This window comes from Dioscorea cayenensis, chromosome 1 (genome assembly GCF_009730915.1).
Source record: "Dioscorea cayenensis subsp. rotundata cultivar TDr96_F1 chromosome 1, TDr96_F1_v2_PseudoChromosome.rev07_lg8_w22 25.fasta, whole genome shotgun sequence".
Classification (NCBI taxonomy): Eukaryota; Viridiplantae; Streptophyta; class Magnoliopsida; order Dioscoreales; family Dioscoreaceae; genus Dioscorea; species Dioscorea cayenensis.
The window spans coordinates 2,551,895-2,574,634 of record NC_052471.1 but is presented as its reverse complement, the minus strand read 5'-3'; the positions used below and the strand labels follow the sequence as shown (position 1 = coordinate 2,574,634).

Genomic DNA, 22,740 nt, shown 5'->3' with positions numbered 1-22,740 from the left:
CTTTCCAGGTCTTCAAGTTGTTGTTCCAGTATTTTTTCACAATCATCTGACATTGGAGTGTTTGCACCTTCACTTCCTCCAGCCACTGAAGAATGTCTCCCAACAGGTAGATCAATCACCTTTCAACACCAAGCAGTTTGGGAGAAATCTTCAGTTTCTTGATACCAGACACAAACTCAGAGTTCTCTATCGGAACACCACTTTGTATCATAAACTGAGTAATCAAGACAGGATATGCTAGATGATTGATTGTAGAGGTGACATTTACCATGTCTACTATTCAGTCAAATATAAGCTACCCCAGGTTGAATTATTTCCCTGTAACAATGGCGTAGAGTAGCATGACCATTTCCTTCAGTATGCTGGATGTGTGGGCAGTAGGAAACCAGTTGAATGCACCCAATTTGAATAAGACATTGTACTTTATTGACAATTTTGAGGTATAAAGTCTTGATTATGGTCCACATGTGCTGCATTTACCACCAGTTAGGGCTTCCACTACCTCATGAGAATACTCAAAGCCTTCATCATATACATATACACCATTTCCATCTCCAGAAGGGTACTCCAAATAGTCATTGATTCTCTCAGGTGAAAACTTAACTTTATTTCCAAGGACAAATTGCAGTAGAATTCTTGAACAAGTGCAGGACTGTAGTGCTTCCCGAAAGTGACTGATTTGATAAGTCCTTTTTCAGTCAAGAAATCTATCAATCCATACTGATCAAATGCAGCTTCATCAATGACCCTTTCTGCAATTATACCTCTCTTGCTAATAATCTTTCATTTCTCTTGACATTCATCATTCACGAACCTTTTTGAGTCTGGCACTGTTGATTTCTTCTTGCTTGCTGAAACAATAGGAGTTTTCTTGCTTGTTCTTCAGGGGGACATCCTCTGAATTATGTGATCTCTCGGATGTTGCAACAGGGGTTGGAACATAGTCTTCATCTTCAACACTTGGTTTTTTCCCAAGATTTTTCAATTCTATCAGTATCTTCTGGACTGTCTCCTCGGGGTCTTCATCAAACTCTGATCTGTGACTGCCTGAAGAATCACTTGATTCCTCTTCTGATTCTTCAACAAGTGTTTCTTTTCCTTTGTCATTACCAGACACGTCTTCAACAATAGGTTCTTGGCCTTCTTTAACCTCCTGAACTTCTTTTGCTACAGGTTCTGTTGTAACATCATCAGTAGTCTCCTCTGTATTGTACTGTTCTGCAAACTTCACTGCCTTCTCAATTTTAGAGTAATCTCCAAACAAACCCCTTTTCCAATCATAGTCTTTCTTGCTCATAGAACTTGATCTAGAACCTTCTTTATGAGATCCAAAGTTGCTTTTTCCCTTGAATATGCCTGGAAAAGCATCATTCATCCAACCATAAGGATCGTTTATAGATGTCTTACCTGTTGCGAAAGAATCTCTATACCCTTTCTCCTTTCTGAATAACTCTGGAAACCTTCGAGTAAGCCATGCCAGGGGATGTCTTCTCTCTATTTCTGATGTCTCTGGATAGGCAATGCTTAATGGAGCAGGTTGAACATATGGAATCAAAGCCTTGAACATGTCTTCCTGGACTTCTCCCGAAGGGTTGCTAGTATCCTCAGATGTCTTCATACCTTGAGAGGAATCACCGCACCTTTTCTTCTTACCAGGAAATCTGCGAGCCACCCTTTTGTACTTCATCTTGATTTCGTCCTTCCCATTCTTCTCTGAAACCCTAGAGGCCGTTGGAATTTGAGGTTAGGGTTTTGGAAATGCTCATTTTGAATGTTGAGAGTTGAGACTATATAACTTCTTTTAATAACTCCCAAACTAGTCATCATTTTGTTTTTTTTAAATACTTCTTAAAAAATTGGGGGTTTCGTTCATTCATTTTTTTTTATATATCTATATATAAAACCCTTTTTTTGACAAAAAAAATCATGGTGGATCAATACATCTCATCCCACATACTGTCCTTCCCTCATTTGATTTCTGGCAGACATAGTTAACAGTATGGTTAGACTGATTCATTGAGCATCCCTTCTCCTTATAGTCTTTTTTGATCCATTTCTTCTTGATAACAATCATCTTCCCTCTGAATTTCTTCTTAATTGTTTCATGCTCATATGCAATGATTCTTCCTTCTTTCAAGTCATCTTTTAACTTGATACACTTGGGTCGGATATGCCCACTTTCTCCACAATGAAAACATGTGAGAGCTTCTCTTTCATCCTTCTCCATGTGTTGATGAGACTTCACAAACACCTTTTCTAGTTTGTTTTTCTCTATTCCTGAGGATTCACCAATGTAACCAAGACCTCTCTTGGACTCCAGAGGTCTTTTAGTAGATAGAATTTCATCAAGTTTCATCTTTCCTTTGTTCATGGAGTTGATAGCTTCTTCAGCATGAGACAATTTCTTCTCACATTCAGTCAGCTTGCTCTGCAATTTTCTTTCTCTTCCTTGAGATGTTTGTTTAGCAAGATCATCTTATCGAATTTCTTCAACATGAGCTCATATGCTTTCAGCAGATCACTTTCACTTATGCACTTGTTACTGTCATCACTATCTTCTGATGTTGCTTCAGGACAAGCAGCACTGTTGCTTTTTAAAGAGAGTATAGCTGGGAAGCCAATACAATGACTTGTCAGGCCTTCTGACTCCTCTTCATTATCTTCTTCACTTCCTTCGGACTCATCACTCCATGTAGCTTTCAGTGCCTTCTTCTTTTTCTTCAGGGTATTGGCACATTCACTCCTAATATGTCCAATGCCTCCACATTCTCGGCATTTGATATTCCTGCTTCTCTTATTACTCTCCTCTTCATCCTTCTTCTCCTCTTCATTGTAGTTTTCTCTCTGAACTCTTATGTTCCCAGTCTGGTATTGTCTAAACATCTTATGAAGTTTCTTTGATAGCAATGCGATTTCATCATCGCAGTCTTCCTGATGTTGCAACTCCCCATGTTGTAACATCTTCTACATCTCAGCTTCGACTTTCAATGCCAGCCCTTCATCTTTTCTATCTATCTTTCGATTTATGTCATATGCTTGAAGTGATCCCATCAGCTCATCTAAGCGCATAGTAGAGATGTCTCGAGCCTCTTCTATTGCTGCTACTTTTGCTTCAAATCTCTTGGGTAGTGACCTTAGAGTCTTCTGAATTAACTCCTCGTCAGAATATCTCTTACCAAGCTGAAAAGCCTGATTTGCTATGTCCATCAGCTTAGCATTAAAGGCAGCAATAGTTTCATCCTCCTCCATCTTCAGACTTTCAAACCTGCTTGTTAACATCTGGAGTTTAGAGACTCTCACAAGGTTTGTACCTTCATGTATCCTTTGGAAGATGTCCCAGGCTTCTTTTGTCGATTCACAGGTAGCCACATACTTGAATTGATTTTCGTCTACTCCTCTGAAAATAGCACTAAGAGCCTTCCCGTTTGCATTAGCCTTGCTCATATCTCCCAAGCTCCACTTGCTTTTCTTCTTCTTGATCTCACACTTCTCATCATCAAGCTCGATTAGAGGAGACCATCCTTCTTCAACAGCTGTCCATGCACTTTCATCAAGGGATTTGATGAACGCCCTCATCCTTGCTTTCCAATATGAGTAGTCAGAACCGTTGAGTAAAGGTGGTCGAGTCACCGATCCTCCTTCTCTTGCTGAAATCTTCGGAACTTCTAGCTTGGATCTCGCCGGCCTTGACACTAAAGCACACACTGACGACCAAAGCTCTGATACCACTTGATGGTTCCGCTGGTGGTGTGATGTGCTAAGTTGATTAAAAATTCACTCAAAGATTAAATACACACACACACACACACACAATCAAACATCAAGAGAAGGAGACAAGCAAATTGGTAACCTAGTTCGGCACAACCTTGCCTACACCTGGGGGTCAGGCCTGGAGAAACAATCCACTAAAAGAGGTATAAGAACAAGGAGTACAACACTCTCTCACTCTCTCAATACAGAGAATATCCTCTCTAGATTTCCCGATGGCCATATACTCAACTCTCACCGAAGAGTCTCTCACTAGTTGGCTCATCCTAAATCTTCGAGCTGGATCTCTTATATAGATGCACCGACGTCTAATGCAATTACCTCTTTTAGAATTTTTTGCGGCTTCCTAACTTGGACACCTTCCAAAGTTAGATGTCACAACACCCAGTTACAACATGGCCCACCTTATTGAACATGACTGAGTTCTAGCAAGATGCACCCTAATCTGCGACCTTCAACCTTCCCGGTTCCTTCAGTCCGCCTCGTAGTAGTTGACTCGACCCGAGCTCCTCTTGCCTGCAGTTGCTTCCTCCCTCTCGTCACTTCAGTAGGTCTCCCTCTCCCGAGGGATGTGCCCACCAAGGCACACGCGACCATCTCACCAAAGATAGCCACCAAAGATCTCCCGATTTTCTTTCCAAACTTGGCCCAATTTTGGTCTTCCCAAATGATCTTCGTTTGACTCATGAAAATATTGTTACTAAACTTGATCTCATCTTCATCCAAGTTTAGTCTTTAATATCTTCAAGCATGATCTTCAATCATCCATGCTTGGATCTCCAAATCTTCAATCATATCTCATGCAATCTTCAAATAATCTCCACACATGATTAGTCTCCATGAATAGTTACACCCATAGATAGCTCTTGGATCTTCCTTGAAATTGAGTTGCTAAATATGGTCTTTATAGTCTCCTTGGCATGTCTTTACCTTATTTAGTTTGTGTCTTCAAATAGCTTCACACCAAACTAAACCTTGTGTCTTCTAATAGCTTCAAACAATCTTCATGATCTTGAATTCTTACCAATGATAGAATATTCCTCTCTCTTCAAATAGATATTTCTAAAAAGGAGTTCTATTCAAAGATATGAATTGTCATCCCGGATCTTACCAAAGATAGAAAATCATACCTAAAATAAAACTTACTTTTCTTGAAGAGATCCTATAGTCTTAATACACTTTCTAAAAATAGTTTATCATCACATGATTGTATTGAGAGGAATATCTACTAAATAAAATCTCCACCTTGATCTTCATAATAAAATCTCCTCCTTGATCTTCATCACATGTCATAACATCATCCTTTGCCACATCATCATCCTAGTCACCTTTTCCTTTGATGAGTCATTTCTAGCCATGTCATCATCCTCATGCCATGTCACCACTTGGCTTGTCATATAATGCCAATCCACGTCATCAGACTTAACATATCCAACAACAAAATCTCAAATCTTTTAACTATATCTTTGTTCAAATTCCCCAACTATTTTAAAAAATATTATAAACAAATCTTTAACACCCTAATCATTTTCAAATGGCTATGAGAAAATAACTAGCGAAAGATTGGAGAAAAAATTATGAAAAAAATAATGAGATCTCATCTCTTAGAAGATCGGCTGGCAAACGACAATGAGAGATCTATAAACTATTGATTTCTTTAGAAAAAGTGATGGTGGTTAAAGATTTTTATGTTAAAAGTACATAACTAAAGAGTCATTTGGAATTTTTGAAAAAAAATAATAATGAGATATCATCTCTTAGAAGATCGACGGCTAGCAAACGGCAATGCGAGATCTAAACCATTAATTTCTTTGGAAAAAGTGATAGTGGTTAAAGTCTTTTACGTTAAGGGCCCGTTTGGTAGACATGATAAGGGCCATAGGATATGATAGACTATCATATCTTATTATTTTCCTTTGTTTAGTGTGCCAATAGAATATGATAATATTATCCTATTGACCCAATTTATCCTACCGGGGACATGATATTAAACCTTGTGGGGGGAGTCAGGATATAAACAGGTAGGATCTGATAAAATTTTAAATTTACTTTTTTACCCTATTTTTGATTTATTAAACTCATCTAGGGTTTGATTATATGCCTTTTTTCCATCTTTTAAGTTTACTTTTTTACTCTATTTTTGGTTTATATGCCAAGAAAATAGGTATGAAGTATAATTTTTGCAAGTTGGTGATATTATGATCTATATATTTGTGGGCATTATTTATAGGTTTTTTTAATAACTTAATAGAAACTCATAAAGATACCGATAAGTAAATCATTAAGGGAAAAAAAATTAAAAAAAAGTCTATTTTGAAAAATAATATATTATTATATTATAAAGGGTAATTTTGTCTTTTTACATATCATTCATATCATATCCGGTCATTATCTGATACATTTCAAATGTAAAATAAGATAACAAATGCTATCAAATGACTTATCTGGTGCACACTAAACATAAGATATTATATGAGCTTATCATGGCCATATCCTTTCCTACTCCTATCCAAAAAAAAAAATTGGGAAACAACACTTCCATGTTTAACTTTATTCAAAACGTTTTTAAAAACCTTCCTACCATGAAACCCCTCCTTTCCTCAATCTCTCTCTTTAGTTTTTATTTTTAAAAAATATTTTTTTTTTCAAATTAAAACCAATAGTCTAAAAAATAATATTGTAAGAAAATTTTATAAAAATTTATTATTTGACATGTATATATTGTATAAATTGGTTTATACAATATAAAAAAAATTATATTTTTAGAAAATATTTGTGAAAATTATTGTTTGACCCTCCAATTTTTATAAACTAGGATATATATATATATATATATATTGTTGGAGCTATTGACTCGTTTACTTTATCTCAAAAAAAATTTATGATTACATCTCTATAACCCTGTTCTTGCCCTTTATTTAAAAAAAAAATTAAATAAGCCAAATCTAAATATATTTAATAATACAATCAAATAAACTAATATGAAAAATAAACTTTTAATAAAAATATTTAAAAAATATGAATTTTAAAAAATATTAAATAAACACCATAATTGTTTTTGTTTTCAACCATTTTAAACATACAACAGTTGTCATATCTAAATATGTTTTAGTTTTTAAAAACTTAACAACAAAATTAAAACGAGAAACATGAAAAACATAAACAGTGTGTTTTCCTTTTTTTTTTTTACATGTTATTTAAAAATTAAAAAAAAATTAAAAAGCTTGTTAAACATATTTTTCTTGTTTTGTTTGTCAATGAAAATAATGATTTGGTAACAATACCGTATGTATGTCCCTAAAACACTAAACACAACTAAGAGTTTCAAAGACAATGCATCAATGAATGCAATTATGACACAAAGCATAGTTTAGTGGTGTAATAGGGAGTATTTAGCTAGCATGCTCTCAATGGTGTCTTCTATTCTTAGGTCTTGTTTGGATCAGCTTTTGGAAAACCCAGAAGTGCTTTTTTATAAGTTAAGCACTTCTGGACTCAAAAAAAGTTGTTTGTATTGGCTTTTCTGTAAAAGCAGAAGCTGTAAAAAAAGCTGAAAAACAGCTTTTTTCGTAAGCTAGTCATGAGCAGCTTTTGAAAAAAAGCTGTTTTTTACAGCTTTTGCTTTTACAAAAAAGCTAATACAAACACAAAATATAAAAAAATGCTTAACTTACTCTACAAAAGCACTTTTTCCATAAGCACTTCTACTAAACTTAAAAAAAGTACTTTTTTGATAAGCCAACCCAAACAAGGCCTTAATGAATCTTGTGTACTTTTTTTCCATAATGTTTACTTTTACTCTTTATCATACTTTGATGTAAGTTGCCATTTTCCACAGTTCTACTTAATCTCCACTACTTAATCAAACCTTTTTATACAACCTTTTTAATTAAAATATAAGTGATTTTTACATTTATTAATTATTATTATTAAAAAAATTAAATAAATTACGAATTCATTAAGAAAAAGAAAGAAGAAATAGAAACTTTATTTTTCAAAAAAAAAAACACTTCAACAACTATTTATGAGTTTTTCTCTAAAATGATAACCTTAGTGAATTCATCAATGCTTGTCGAGAGTGATCATATCCTTTTTTAAAAGGGAACTTTTAAAACTAAGGCCATGTTTGGATGGGCTTATTTTAAACCCAGAAGTGTTTTTTTTATAAGTTAAGCACTTGTGGGTTTTATAATACATGTCTGTTTGGGCTTTTGGGTAGAAGCAAAAGCTGTGAAAAAAGCTGAAATTCAGCTTTTTTTTCAGAAGCTGGCCACCAGGTGCTTCTCAGAAAAGCACTTTTGACAAGCTATTTTTGGGGGTAAAATTACGTAATTAACCTTGAGAAATGAATTAATTCCCTCATTATTTCTCTCTCTCTCTCAACATCAAAACCCCCCTGCGTTTCCTCCAAACCCTCGCCATCTCCGCACTGCTTTCCATCTCTCCCTTTTCCCTCCTTGAATTCCTTCAATCCGGCCGGTGGCGCGAGTGAAGAACCCAAGGACGCATCCCATGCCCGCGATTCTCTCGGCAAACATCACCACCGAACAGTTTCATGTGGTTTTCTAGAGGCTTTCCCTTTTCTGATTTTGCTTTAGTGCTTTCACTTCATTACACCTCCTATTATAATTTATTGATATGAGATTGTTGTCTAGAAAAATCAATATCTTGATCATTTGCTCCAACCATGATCATTAACCCAAAATAGCCCTTCATTCCTCCGAATTTTGCCAAATGGCTACAAATATTTAGCCCTCTTTAATCCTGCCTATGAGGAATAAGGAGTTTCAAACCAAAATAAACTATTCTCACCCCAAACTAATCATTGTTTTAGGCAATAGTAACAGGAGGGAAGAAAAAAATTCTAGAGTTTGTTCTAGGAAAGCATAATAAAAAAAAATGTATTGTTTTCGGCCTTATCAATAGCTTGGTTTCTATTTTCTTTTTATCAGACTTAAAAACCAATCTCAAGTTATTTTATCTGTTCAACTTTGATTTTGTCATTGATCCAATGTAATGTGAATTGATGATTATCTTCCTATAAGATGCTGTCTTTTTTTTTTTTTTCCTTTTTTGCAATTAATAAACCGCAGGCATTAGAAATGACTTGATGATGATACTTGGGTGATTGAACTTGCCATACTATGCTTTATTGAATTAGTGATTGCATTTTAAGAGAAACAGATGATGATGAATTTGCCAAATAAATAAATAATGGCATTGGACTATTTCATCCACAATTTCAACTGTTTTATTGCTAATTAAGGTGCCTTAATGTGTCCTTAATCCATTCCTTATGCAATCTGTAACAATGAGATGCTCTTGGCAATAAGATATTAGGAACATAACTTATGTACTCTCAGATAAAATTTATCTTGATCATTTGCTCCAACCATGATCATCAACCCAAAATAGCCCTTCAAGTGGCATCCAACATGTGAGAACTGTGGGATTTTTTTAACTGATTTATTTATTTGAAATTAGGGCATGCTGATCAAATATTGGGTAATTCTGTTCATATTGCTTTTGGTTGTTTCTTTATATATTTGTTATGATATGGTGTGGTTTTTCTTTCTTGTTGAATTTGATATTTGTTTGAAGTACTAGTGTAACTAATAGTCTCATTTTAGTTGAGTTAATGGAGATGGATTTCAAATATTGAATGGTGAAGTAGAATAGAGTGAAATATATCAATGGACCATTATTCTCTTATGACTTGAAATTCTTTTATGTCTTTGCTTTAAAATTAAGATACTTCGTGAATGATATTATGAATCCTCTATTTTGAAAAGTGTCACTTATTATGACTTGAAAAACCTTGCATATGTTCTTATTTTGTTTGCTGCAAATAAAGGTTTGAAGGATAATTTTTGAATATGGCCTCAAAACTACCACCTAGAAGAGTTGTACAAGGGACAAATGTGGGTAATGTAGATGTGATACCAAGTGAAAATAATATCAAAGCCAGATGGGATGACACAAACACTGATCAAATAGTACTAAAGATATGTGTTGAGGAGATCCAGATTGGTAATAGACCACACTCACATTTTACAAAGGAAGGTTTGAAAAATATATTATCAAAGTTTGCTACTAGAACAGGGTTTAGTTACAACCATAAGCAACTGAAAAATAGGTGGGACTGTCTCAAGAAAGAGTTTGACATATGGGCAAAACTAGTAGAGCACCAAATAGGGCTTGGTTGGGATCCTATTAAAAGGACAGTGTTAACAAGTGATGATTGGTGGGAGAGAAAAAGACAAGTAAGCATGTGAAATCTTTTTATATAATGATGTAGTCATTTGTTTTATAATTTTTATTTCACAAAATTAATAAGCAGTTATTTTTTTTTATTTAACTGAAATAGGAAAACCCAGAATATCTAAAATGGAGAAATGAGGGTCCAAAGTTCTTAGATATGATGGAGATATGCTTTAAGGATATAGTGGCGACGGGCTATATGGCATTGGTACCATATGTAGAACCATCATCAGAAAATGAAGTTTCTAATGAACGATGAAGTGCTCGGATGAATGATGTTGACATGGAGGTTAATAACTTTGATGATGACGGTGACAGTCCTCAATAACACAATGATACTCCACGGGGAGAAACAAGTACAACACAAGCTAGAAAGAGACAAAAAACATCACAAAGAGAAAAGAAAAAAGTGCAAATGAAAAATTGCAAGAATCATTTGATCATCTTCTCTCCGGGATGGATATAATATGTCCCGTTCAAGTAATGCACTAGTTGAGAACGATGATCGTTGTAGTATCACCAAATGTGTGGACTTATTGGACATAGTACAGTGGATGGAACGAGGAAGTCCACATTACTTTCTCATGGTGAGGTTGTTTGCAAGAAAATATCATCGGGAGACTTTCGTGGCACTAGTGGAAAAGGACCCAACTCTTACTACGGGTTGGTGTCACACTTTCAACATGGATAACCTCACCCGGCTTTGACTTGGATGGATGCTTATTTTTTAGGGGATGTTTGGATTTGTTTGTTATGTTTTTTTCCTATGCGATCAAATTGTTTGTTATATTTGAATGTTGTACTCAACTATTATCTTGATTTTGTTTAATGCATTTGATTTTGTTTATTCGTGCATTTGTATGTTGCGATTTTTTTTCATGTGGTAATGGAGGCATTAAACATTTGTTCTGGTTTACGTAGGGTGTAAAAACAAAATGAATTTCATGCCCGATTCGGAAACAGAATCAAAAGAATCAATGTCCGATTCAAAAGAAAAAGCTAGCAATTTTGGTATGCATACATATGAATACATGGGAAGGATGTATGCATGTGTTGTACCTATACAATACCTGTATATGATGTCAATGTTGAAAGGAGAGAAGAGGACATCTTCTTTAACTGGTCATAGGTGGGTTTATGAAATATTGAATGGATCAGATACTCGTTTCTTTGAGCAAGTTCGAATGAATAAATCTGTATTTAGAAGATTAGTGGATGAACTTACTCAAATGTATGGTTTACAACATACACAGAATGTCACTGTAGAAGAATCAGTTGTATTGTTTCTATATATACTCGAACAATGAACTACTTATAGGAATGTGGAAGAAAGATTTCAACATTCTGGAGAAATAGTGCATAGGCAGTTCCATCGAGTGCTAAAAGCTACCCGCAAACTTGGAAATGATATTACCAGACCTATAGATGGAAATTTCAAAGATGTGCATGATTACATCTGTGGTGATGTTCGATATTGGCCTTATTTCAAAGATTGCATAGGCACAATAGATGGAACACATGTAGCCGTTCTTGTCCCGACTGATAGTCAGGTTTCATTTATGAATAGGAAAGGGTACACGTCAACAAATATCCTAGCCGCATGTAACTTTAATATGTGTTTCACATTTGCGCTTATTGGTTGGGAGGGATCTGCACATGACGCACGTGTATTAATGGAGGCTTTGAGGAATCCATCTTTGCAATTTCCTCAACCGCTCGAAGGTGCACATTTACTTGAAGTTAATTTTATTATCTATGTTTTATTTTTCATTTCTTATGGTATTTTACTTTTGTAGGGAAATACTACCTTGTCGATTCTAGGTATCCTACAATGAAAGGATTTTTGGGATCATACAAGAGTGCAAAATATCACATTCCACAATATAGGATGTCTCATGCCTTTAGGTCTCCGAATGAAGTATTCAACTATCATCACTCGAGTTTGAGAAGTGTTATAGAAAGAACATTTGGAGTTTGCAAAGCAAAGTGGAGGATTCTACAAAATATGACCAAGTATTCATTGAAGGTTCAATTCCAAATTATATGGTCATGTTTTGCGCTCCATAATTTTATTCGTAGAATGGGTGCTGATGATTTAGATGTTCTTGAGAGCATTGAAGATATCAACCAAATTCAAGAAGGAGAATGTGGCTTTGAGGGTGATGACTATGGAAGTTCATTTGTATGGCAACAACTTACCAATGAGGACACTCAACAAATGATCACACTTACGAACAATATTTAGGACCAACTCTCCAATTGATGTTTGCCTTAATAGTGTAGTATTCATAAGTTATTGCAATGGTTGTGGTGTCCCCTATCTTTTGTGTATGTTGTGTTCTTATGTTGTAAGCATGACAATGTTGTAGTATTTATAAGACACATAGGAAAGAATATGTGTTTGTGTTGAAGAAATCCTTTTGCTCAAATTATTGTGTTCTTGATTGGAACAGCTTCACTGTTTTATATTTGGTATGGCAAAGGTTTGTTTTGTGTATCGACTTTGTAAGACCGCATTTTTATTCGGTCATGATTACGTAATAACATTATACTTATTGTTCTTCTTAGAATTAATCATGGTAGATCCATACTTGGAGATCATGGGAAGATGAGGCTCAAAAGGATCAATTTGATGCTTATTGTGGTTGTTCAAGAAGATTGTGGGTGTTAGGTAACCAATTTCTCAACATCACTATCTTTTTGATGAATTGTTTTCAAGGCTTTTAATCGGACTTAGTGATGTGATAGCTTTTAGTAGGACAAGGATGGATAGTCAGGACTGAGGGAAAATGTTGTTTTTTGTAGGTGAATTTTAGCTTTTAGCCGACAAGGAAGGTTAGTCAGGACTTAGCATTTTCTTGTGCGTGGTTAAAGGCTTTTTAGAAGATTGATTGATTAAATTGCAATTTTTGATGTGTTTACACGCTGCAAATTGATGTGGCCGTGGAGGTTTTAGGGAAGTGATAGAATTTTGTTCATTGTTTTCTTCTTTATTCCCGCTGATTGCTAACTAGTTTTTTACAATATCTCTTGATATATGTATGCTCAGATTATCAATTTCTCTGAACTATTTCTTAAATTACTGTGAAAGTAGATAGTTTGTGTGATTGGGGTAGTTTTTATTTTTTTGCAGTTGTCCGTGCCATTGGTTTGGAACTTTAGATTATGAATTTCAGAAAATATAAGGGGAAAAATCATAAAATAAAATTTGATGCTTGGTTTTGGAAGTATGCAGTTTTCTGAGAATTTTATTGTTATGAATTTGTCATGATGTTATGATTATAGTACTTTGATTTCTTGCAGTTATCCATACTATAGATTTGAATTACTGTTCAGAGAATTCATATTTTGCAAGTTTGATGGTTGATTGTGGAAGTAGATAGTATTAATTTATTTTGTGAATATTTAATGTTTTTGTGACTGTGATTGAAGGACTTTGATTTGTTGCAGTTGTCCATGTTATAGGGAAAGAATATGATAAGAGCCAATCTTGGGCCTTGTTTCCTTCAGGTGAGCATGTAGTTGTTGTTGCGTTTTGTTTTAATTTTCCCATGGCTAATCCATATTTATACATATTATGTAGATATCTATACTTATCAAAATTTATTTCATGTTTCATATAGATTTTTAAATGATTAATTTTTGTTTTTGTTCTTGTTGCTATTCATGTGCAATATCCTTAAACATGAATGTTCATAATGAAATTCTCTCTTTAAGTCTTTTCTTTATCATTGAAATTTTTTTCATGACAATTAAATCCCCTTTTCTTTCTGGAAAACATATATAATCTAAGTTTTATAGGAGCTTTAGAAAGAAAAGTTTCATTAGTCTGGAGAAGTAGTATCCTTTGTTTTGAATTATTGGTTCTTTGATTTATTTGTCTTATTTTACAAACCATGTAAGATACGGAATGAAATTACCAATTTGATGACCACAATATTGCTGAATTATAATGGTTTTTTGTGAAACTATAAGCATTGTGTTTGCTATTGATTGTTTGGTGGATGTTGAAAATCTGATCAAATTGGTTGTCAGGTGATATATAGAATCTACTATTGTAATATTTCATTGATATATGGTTCATCTTCTCATGGCTTCTTCATGTATAGAATCTATATCAATTATTCTTAAAGCGTGCATTTTATTGTTTTCTCCTCAAATGCATGTACCTAGGGCTGCTATGTGGGTGATCAAGGTCTTATTGCAATAGGAGAGTCTTGTCAACTGTGGCATCTCGCTGTTCGATTCTTGAGAGCTTGTCATTGGACTCTGAATTCATAAAGAATGAAGGCATAATTGCTATTTGCTGAAGATTGCTGATCATTGATTGCTCTGAAGCTACTAAGAAGAAATGTTACTGATGAAGGTCTACAAGCTGTGGGCTCCTTCTGTTCTTCATTGGGACTGCTGGCTTTATACAGCTTCCAGAGCTTGAATGGTTAGTGCTTGAATGATATGCTAGTTTCTTTTTCTTATTTTTTATTTTTAATTTATGTTTCATAAATTGTTTCATTCTTCTCTCCCTATTAGTGAATTGTTTATAATTTAAAAAAAAAAATCAATATTTGATAGCAACTTAAGAAAAACTCAAAGAATATCCATTTTAGTAATTTGCCATCTCTATAAGTACTTTTACAAATCCACATCCAAACAACTTCACACATATAAAAACACTTCTGCATTAACCTATCCAAACATAAAATACAGAAAAACACTTAACTTACCAAGGGCGGCTCAAGGGTAAGCCAATCAAGCAACCGCTTTAGGCCTCTAAATATTGGAGGCCTCATCTAAGTTTAAATCAATATAGTTTTTAAAATCTTATCACCATGGTTATAATAATAAATATGTACTGGGTAAATAACTTCAAAATTTAATTTGTGGCCTCATTATTAACTTTAAATTTTTAAAATTTTTAAAATCTTATCCTTCAAATCATAATTATTATTTGTTGTATAATTAATTAATATTTAAAACTTTTTATTTAATACTACACCAATTTCAAATCTTCCATTAACTAGTTTTTTAAAATAAAAACCTTTACTTTAATGTATAATTAATTATGTTTTTCTCCCAACAAACAAATCTATTTCCAAAAAAATGTCAATACATAATTAATTCTCTTCTTCTCCCAACAAACAAATCTATTTCAAAAAATTGTAGCTTCAATATTTTTTAATAATTTTTTATTAACTAATTAGGGTCAGTTTTATGCTTGGGCTTTAGGCCTTTATAAGCCTTGAGCCGCCCCTGAACTTACTTAGAAAAGCACTTTTTTTAAAAGTACTTCTACAAAACTTTAACAAAAACACTTATATTAGAAGCCAATCCAAACAAGGTCTAACTCTTTGAAATAAAAAATCTAGTGCACCATCAAATGCTTACACCCAAGGTTGTTTAGTTGCAATTCAAAGTTAAACATTTTTTTCCTAGGAACTGTTAAACCAACCTTATAACTGAGCAACTCCCCTACAAACATTTGAGAGTTGAACTCGAGCCTAATAGTAAATCAAAAATACACATATTATAAAAAAACACTTTTATACCAAATGTTCACATTTTCAATAAATAAAATATTATTTAAATTAAAATTTTAGTTTTATAATTAACAAAAATATTTATTAAAATTAACATTTAAGAAAATAATCAATAAAAATCGAAGCGAGATCCGAGAATGACGAAGCTTCAATCTAGATGTTTTCACTTTGAGAATGAAAGAGAATGGCCAAAGAAAACAAGCAATATTTGATTTCTTAGATCTTCCGGTGAGTAGAATGTGGTTTGAAGAATTGTTTTTAAAAATAGTTTAGAGACCTGTTATGTTGGATAAAGGCATTTTGATTTAATGAAAAAAATAACTCACCGCAAACTTGTTAATGTTTTCGCCCTCATCCTTAGACAAGCTGTTAGTTCTGGAGGAGTAGTAGTGTGATAATTTTTTCACTCAACCTCTCATGTAATGTAATCATACACAATCAAATATGCAAGAGAAAGAAGACACATGAATTGGTTACCTAGTTTGGCACAACCTGCCTATGTCTGGGGGGTCGAGCCCGGAAAGAAAAATCCAATAAAAGAGAGAAAAATAAAGAGTACAACATCCACTCTCGCTCACACAATGACAAAGATTAACTCTTACTAGATTGACCTATGCTCACTCTCCTCAACCGACACACTAGGGTCTCTCACTTATGGCACACATTAAATCTTAAAGCAAGGTACCTTATATATACGTCTCTATGTCCCAAAATAGCTTCCTCTTTTAGACTATCCGTGGCTTTCTAACTTAGACACATTCCAAAGTTAAACATTACAACTCCGGTTACAACCGAGCTTGCAACGCGGTCCACATACTGATCATGATTGAGTTCCAACTCCCATTGCAACACGACCTGTGACACCAACAACCCTCCAAGTTGTTCCAATTCACGTCGATGCAAACAACTCCTCCCGAGCTTTTTCCGCCAAAAACTAGCCTCTTTCCTCACGTCATATCAGTAGGTCTCTCCTGAGGGTCGCACCCACCTAGGCAAGAATCCATCTCACCAAAAATAGTCTTCAAGGATCTCCACGATCTTCTTTCTAAACTTGATCTCCATTCATCCAAGTTTGGTCTTCAACAATTTTCAAACATCAAACTCGATCTTCATATCTATGCAGTTGCAAAAGATAGCTTATGCCTTCAAATAGCTTGTGTTTTCAAATAACTCCCCATAATTAGCTTTGGATTTTTTCTTCAAATTACATTACTCTTTATGGTCTTGTGAATCATGTTTGCTTTTACTTGCTTTCTTTGATTTGTGTCTTCAATTAGCTTCACACCAAATTAAGCTCCATTGCAATCTGAGTGATGATCTTTATACTGCCTTCTTTAGAATATTCTTCACAATAAATCTCTCATATGACAGAATTTCGAAAGATAGATTTTATCGTCTTGGATTTTACTAAAGATAGATTAAATCATAATTTTAGATATACTCATAGTTTGCTCTTTAAGAGAGATCCTTTCACCTTGATGCTTCTTGCCAAAAAAAAATAGCTTCAAAAGATCTTGACCTTTATGCCTTCATTTTCCACATCATCAAGTGCGTAGTCATTAGTCATGTCATCATTGCTTTTGCCAAGTCATCTTCTTACCTGTCAAATAATGCCAATTTGAGATTCTAGCTCTAACACAAGCAACTCCTTCAGATACTACAAAATAAATAAACATGAGAAAAATTAAGTTCACTATGCATATCCACGGCATCGCGCCAAAAACAACAAAGATAATTAAATAAGAACCAAAACCAATAATTGATAAATTTGGTAATAAACATATAACTAGACCATTAAAAAGAAGATAAAATGTCTTCTTTCATTTTGCACCCTTGCATGTGTTTCTGATAGAAAATAAAGAGACACCCTCATTCTTTTGCACTCCCAAGCAAGCATGTGAAAGAATGAATGGGCCGTAAGTTGGTAAATGCCATGCAAAGTTTTCAAATTATGCTAAGTTAATTTCTTAATGAAGGTGTGATTGACTGCTAGGAAGAGGGATGACTAGATTAAGAATTTATTTTCTTTATGTTTGACATTTTTATTTTATATACAAATGTGCGTGGGTGTGTGTATGTGTGCGCACACACACACACACACACACACACACACACACACACACACATATATATATATATATATTTGTTGGGATCTTATCACTCTAACAAGGGAATTATCATGCGAAAAATACATGCCAAAACATAGCAGATAACAAAATTTTTAACGGCAAGTAAACATGATAAAATCCTAATGCATGCCAGAACTAGGATTAAATTCTAAATAAATAGATAATTAAAAGTTATACCTTTTTTTATGATGATTCTGAACACACCCTTGTTTTTATGAAATCGAAAGGGATTGCGAATCGTGAATCCCCTCTACTATCACGTACACACGTACGCCTCTGGGAATCAAGCAGGTATGCTAGTACCTCAAGAAACAACACTTGTTTCTTAGTTCGAATAGCAAGCACCCGAGATTCAAGAGAAAAGGGGCTGTAGGCGCGGCGATAACGGGTTCCGGCGGCAGGATCCAATGGCGGCGGCCAAGGGAAAAAGTGGATGGAGGCTAGGGTTTCTTAAGAGACAATCTCTCAATCACTCTATCCTTTTTTTCTCTCTCTTTTCTTTCTTAGTTCTCATATTAGGGTTAGACCATCTATTTATATTGGAAACCCAAAACCCTTCACTCCTAATCAAATTAGAAAATCTCTTCTTTACTTGATTAATTAAACCATTTTAATTAACCAAATCGATTAGATTGGATCAACGCTTAATAAAACCCAACCCGAATAAGCTATTCACTCCACCTAATTTAGGTTTTTCACCAAAACCCCATATAGGTGGTCCAATAAGTAACAAATACTGATCCTCGATCCTGGCATTCTTAGTGTACGATCTTGTAGGTCCATTTAACATTGGCAATGAGCTTAAACAATTTTAACGCTTATAAATCATAATTATTCTCTAGCAAGATAATACGATTACCGAATATTAAATGAAGGTCAATTTCGAGAATTAACTGAACCTATCGCAACCTCATACAATCCTTTGCCACTGAATGTCTTAATTAGCATAAGGCATGGAGTAAGTCACTCTTATTTTAATGCTAATTAATTTCTTGATCTCTTAGTGAACTGACTAGGTCAAGTAAATGATAACTCTTATCATTTCCCTTGGGCGTGGCCACGCACTACTCAGTCTCACTAATCAAGTGGTCGTTGATATTCACTCTCTCTACAGAGAGGGGCAATCCCTTCACTTCACTCATGTCTCTCAGCATGAACCGTGACATGCCCAAACATACCCGTACTTGTCACTCAGTTACGAATGACGTTAGGCGTAAGTTAAAGCAAGCAAGGATTCATCCGAGATCCATAGTGATTTCAAGTCAAAGGATTCGAGTACAATAATTGCTTGAGAAAAAACACTTATGACTTTACAACTATGTAGTGTTCTCAAGAGCGGATCGATCCAAGTACACTATTCCCTAACATGTATCTATGTCCTTTGATTGATATCCCATATCCTATGACCTGTAAAACAAGGCCATCTCACAAAAGACATACTAGTCTTAATTTATTTTCATTCCCATGAAAATAATCGACTAGGGACATTTAGAATATTGTTCTAGTTTATGCATCAAGGTTTTAGTATCGAAATCACGCATTTGATAACTTGAGCAAAACCAATATTCAAGGATATTTTATCTTATTAACTATGCACATAAATAATAATAGATAAAACGATGCCTCATAATAATTATCCAAATAACAAGAGTTCATACAATGTATTGGGGCTAGGGCTTACACTAACAATATTGTTATTAGTGCTGCTATTATTACCATTTTAAGTATTATGATTGTTGTTGAGTAGTTATCCTAAGTATGGATTTACTTAATATTATATGTATATATGCATATACAATATAAACAAATATAACTATGTACATGATACATCTAGTGTACAAATTCATAAATATACGCATAACTACATCTAATAAATACAAATATATATATATATATATAGATACTTGTAAGAATTGAGATAGTCAGAACCGAACAAGGTAAGATTCAAGGGTTGAGAGGTTTGACTATGGTTGAATTGGGTTAAACCGGAATTTATAAAATAAAAAATATAGTATATTAAAGAATAAGTTAAATTTTAAACTACATCCATGCAATATATCAAATAAAGCAAGTCTTTTTAAGGCTTTCAATGTGCATCACTTTAAGGCTTTCACTTTCAATTGTAAAAAAAAAAAAAAATACAAAATATCAAACTTTAGGTTTTGACTACCTAGGTTTTAAACTTTCAATGTTTTAACTACTTGTTTATATTTTAAAAAAAAATTGCATGTCCTAATCCAGATCAAATCAAAATTTTAAAATATGTTTACCTTAATCACATATAGCAAAATAATAATGGAATTAGGATAATATATTATTAAGATAAACAAATTTCATAATATTTGGATATATTCTAAGATTGCCTAAGAATACAGATCTCGACTCTATCTAAATATTAAAATCTCAAGATCAGCCAAGAGCGCAGATTTTAAGGCGATCTAAAATATTCAAATCCCAAGATCAGCCTAGAGCACAGATCTTGAGACAATCTTAAATATTTAAATCCCAAGATCAGCCGATAGCACAGATTTCAAGGCAATCTTAAATATTCACATATCAAAATCAGCCAAAATCACAGATCTTGAGGTGATCTTAAATATTCAAATATCAAGATCAACCGAGAGCACATACTCGAGGTGATCTTGAATTTTCAAATCCCAAGATAAGCCCAAAGCATAGATCTTGAAATGATCTAAAATATTCAAATCCCAAGATCATCAGAGAGCACAGATCTCGAGACAAACTTAAATATTCAAATATAAAGATTAGCTGATGGCATAGGTCTCGAGGAGGTCTTAAATTTTTAAATCCCACATAGATCTCGAGACGATCTTAAATATTTAAATATCAATATCAGCCAAGAGTACAGATTTCGATGCGATCTTAAATTTTCAAATCTCAAGATAAGCTGAGAACACAAATTTTAAGATGATCTAAATATTCAAATCCCAAGATCAGTCAAAGAGCACAAATCTCGAGGTCATCTTAAATATTCAAATATCAAGATTAGTCGAGGGCACAGATCTCGAAAGAATCTGAAATTTTCAAAAACACAGATTTCGAAACAATCTATATATTCAAATCCCAAAATCAGCTGAGAGCATAGATCTCGAGGTGATCTAAAATATCCAAATCCCAAGTCCAACCGAGAGCACAGATCTCGAGGTGATTTAAAATATTTAAATCTCACAATTAAAATGAATACAAATCACAAGGCATATATATATAATAAATATAATAAATTAAAATAAAAAAATGAAATCAGATAAAAAATAATAATAATATTAAAAAATCAAATAAATCCAATAAAGATTATATATATATATATATTACTATATAATAATAATAAATAATAAATAAGATAAAATAAAATAAAATAATAATAATAATAATAAATTTAAAAATAAAATAATAATAATAATATAATAAATTAAATAAATTAATTAATTAACTTGTTGTCACGGGGTGTGTGTTCATTGTGGCCACCCACGATCAACGAGAACTACCTCATCGTTTTATGTTGAAAAGAAAAAGGGGGCGGGGGAGAAAAAAAAACGGAGAAGAAAAAAATAAAAAGAAGGTGGTGATATTTCTCTCCGTAGGTACATATGTATATATATGAAAATAATAATAAAAAAATAAGGTCCTTGTTGTTGTTACCGTTGTTGTTGCGTATGCCACTTGCTGATGTCGTTGCCCGCTGCCTCCGTCGCTACCAGAAAGAGATAAGGACTGGCGAAGAAGATGGCACCTGTCCTTGAAGGCGCCTGAAGAAGCAAGACGATGATAATTGCCACACACACACACACACACACACACACACACACACACACACAGAGAGAGAGAGAGAGAGAGAGAGAGGAGATAACGATGTTGGTGACCCCTTGAATTATCTCAATGCTCTTCGCCAACCTGTTGCTGAATTCTTCATCGAAGGTCCTAGAGATCGTTGTCCAAGTCGATTGTAAGCCCATTGGCAAGGTTCATCGAAGGTGTCGTTGGTGCGGAATAGTCTGTTGAATGATAAGTTGGTTTTGGTATTCATGAAGACGAAGAGGATGCACTCGAAGGCTAGAGACAAAGAGAGGATCCGGTGGAGTCATATATCATTCTCCAACCTTTTGAACCATCCTTCATGGTACAAGATGAAGCTCTACTGCGGTCTCTCGTTCCTCTCCAACATGGCTTACGTGATTTCCGAGATTAAGGCGGAATATTTGATGAAGCAGTATAGTCTAATACTTACGATATTATCGTCGGAGAAGAAGATGGAAGTAGTCACGATCAAAGCTAAACTGGATATGGACTCAACCCAGCCTTCGCTTGCTCAGTCAGGCCTCGTGTGTTGGAAATAAACTTAAATGTAAATAATCATATGGAGGTAAGGAATATGAAGAGACATGAGTTAGAGTATTATGAAGGGCCATGAGTTATATGGGTGTTATTATGTAAGTATAAGAGTTATAGAATCTCAAGGGTTTTTGTAAAGCCTATATAAGAGGCTATCTATGTAGTGTTTGGTAAGAGTGAAGATCTAAAATAAAGTTTACATTAAGTTGTGTTATACTATCTTCCTCTTCCTACTATCTCTGTTTGAGCATATTTTGGCCCATCATTGTTTCCAACAGTGGTATCATAGAGTGGTTGAAGAGTTGGTGAACTTTTGTCGTTCCCAACAGCTATGCCAAAGCCTTGTTGAAGAGTTAGAAACATTCATCAATCATAACTACATTTTAGTCAAAGAACTGGTTAAAGAGTTTGACCAACCACATGGCAGTATTGATAGAAAGTAATTAAGCTCCAAGGAGAAAGAAGACTGAAGAAGACAATGAAGTGAAGAGAAATGGAGAATGGAAGACCAGTTATTGTGTCAGCGCAATTCAAGGCGATGCTCAAGGAGATATTAGAAAAACTAAACCTTCCACCCCCAAGTTATGAATGTGAACGAAATGATCCTGACCACTTACCCAATTTTGTTGTGATAATAAGGTTTGAGGACAAGAAAGGAAATCATGAAATATGTGGACCTCGTGCATACACAAAGA

General features: G+C 34.1%; 2 protein-coding genes across 2 annotated transcripts; both read left to right on the top strand.

Annotated features, from left to right (window-relative positions):
• Positions 1-9,644: 9,644 nt before the first annotated feature.
• On the top strand, positions 9,645-10,288 carry LOC120262718 (L10-interacting MYB domain-containing protein-like). The gene is made up of 2 exons (XM_039270668.1): positions 9,645-10,031; positions 10,136-10,288. Exons 1-2 carry the CDS (start codon positions 9,645-9,647, stop codon positions 10,286-10,288), a joined length of 540 nt encoding a protein of 179 aa, XP_039126602.1.
• Positions 10,289-11,060: 772 nt separating this feature from the next.
• LOC120262701 lies at positions 11,061-14,472 on the top strand. Its single transcript, XM_039270667.1, has 5 exons — positions 11,061-11,260; positions 11,348-11,579; positions 11,676-11,751; positions 11,826-12,211; positions 14,368-14,472. The coding sequence occupies exons 1-5, from the start codon at positions 11,061-11,063 to the stop codon at positions 14,470-14,472; spliced, it is 999 nt and encodes a 332-aa protein (XP_039126601.1).
• Positions 14,473-22,740: the final 8,268 nt, after the last annotated feature.

Bases quoted from the DNA above. Each gene is read 5' to 3' on its own strand.
- LOC120262718 (XM_039270668.1), top strand. From the start codon at position 9,645: ATGGCCTCAAAACTACCACCTAGAAGAGTTGTACAAGGGACAAATGTG. The intron at 10,032-10,135 runs GTAAGCATGTGA...TAACTGAAATAG, and splicing joins GGTGGGAGAGAAAAAGACAA to GAAAACCCAGAATATCTAAA.
- LOC120262701 (XM_039270667.1), top strand. From the start codon at position 11,061: ATGGGAAGGATGTATGCATGTGTTGTACCTATACAATACCTGTATATG. The intron at 11,261-11,347 runs GTATGGTTTACA...AACTACTTATAG, and splicing joins GTGGATGAACTTACTCAAAT to GAATGTGGAAGAAAGATTTC. The intron at 12,212-14,367 runs GTATGGCAACAA...ATTGCTCTGAAG, and splicing joins ATGACTATGGAAGTTCATTT to CTACTAAGAAGAAATGTTAC.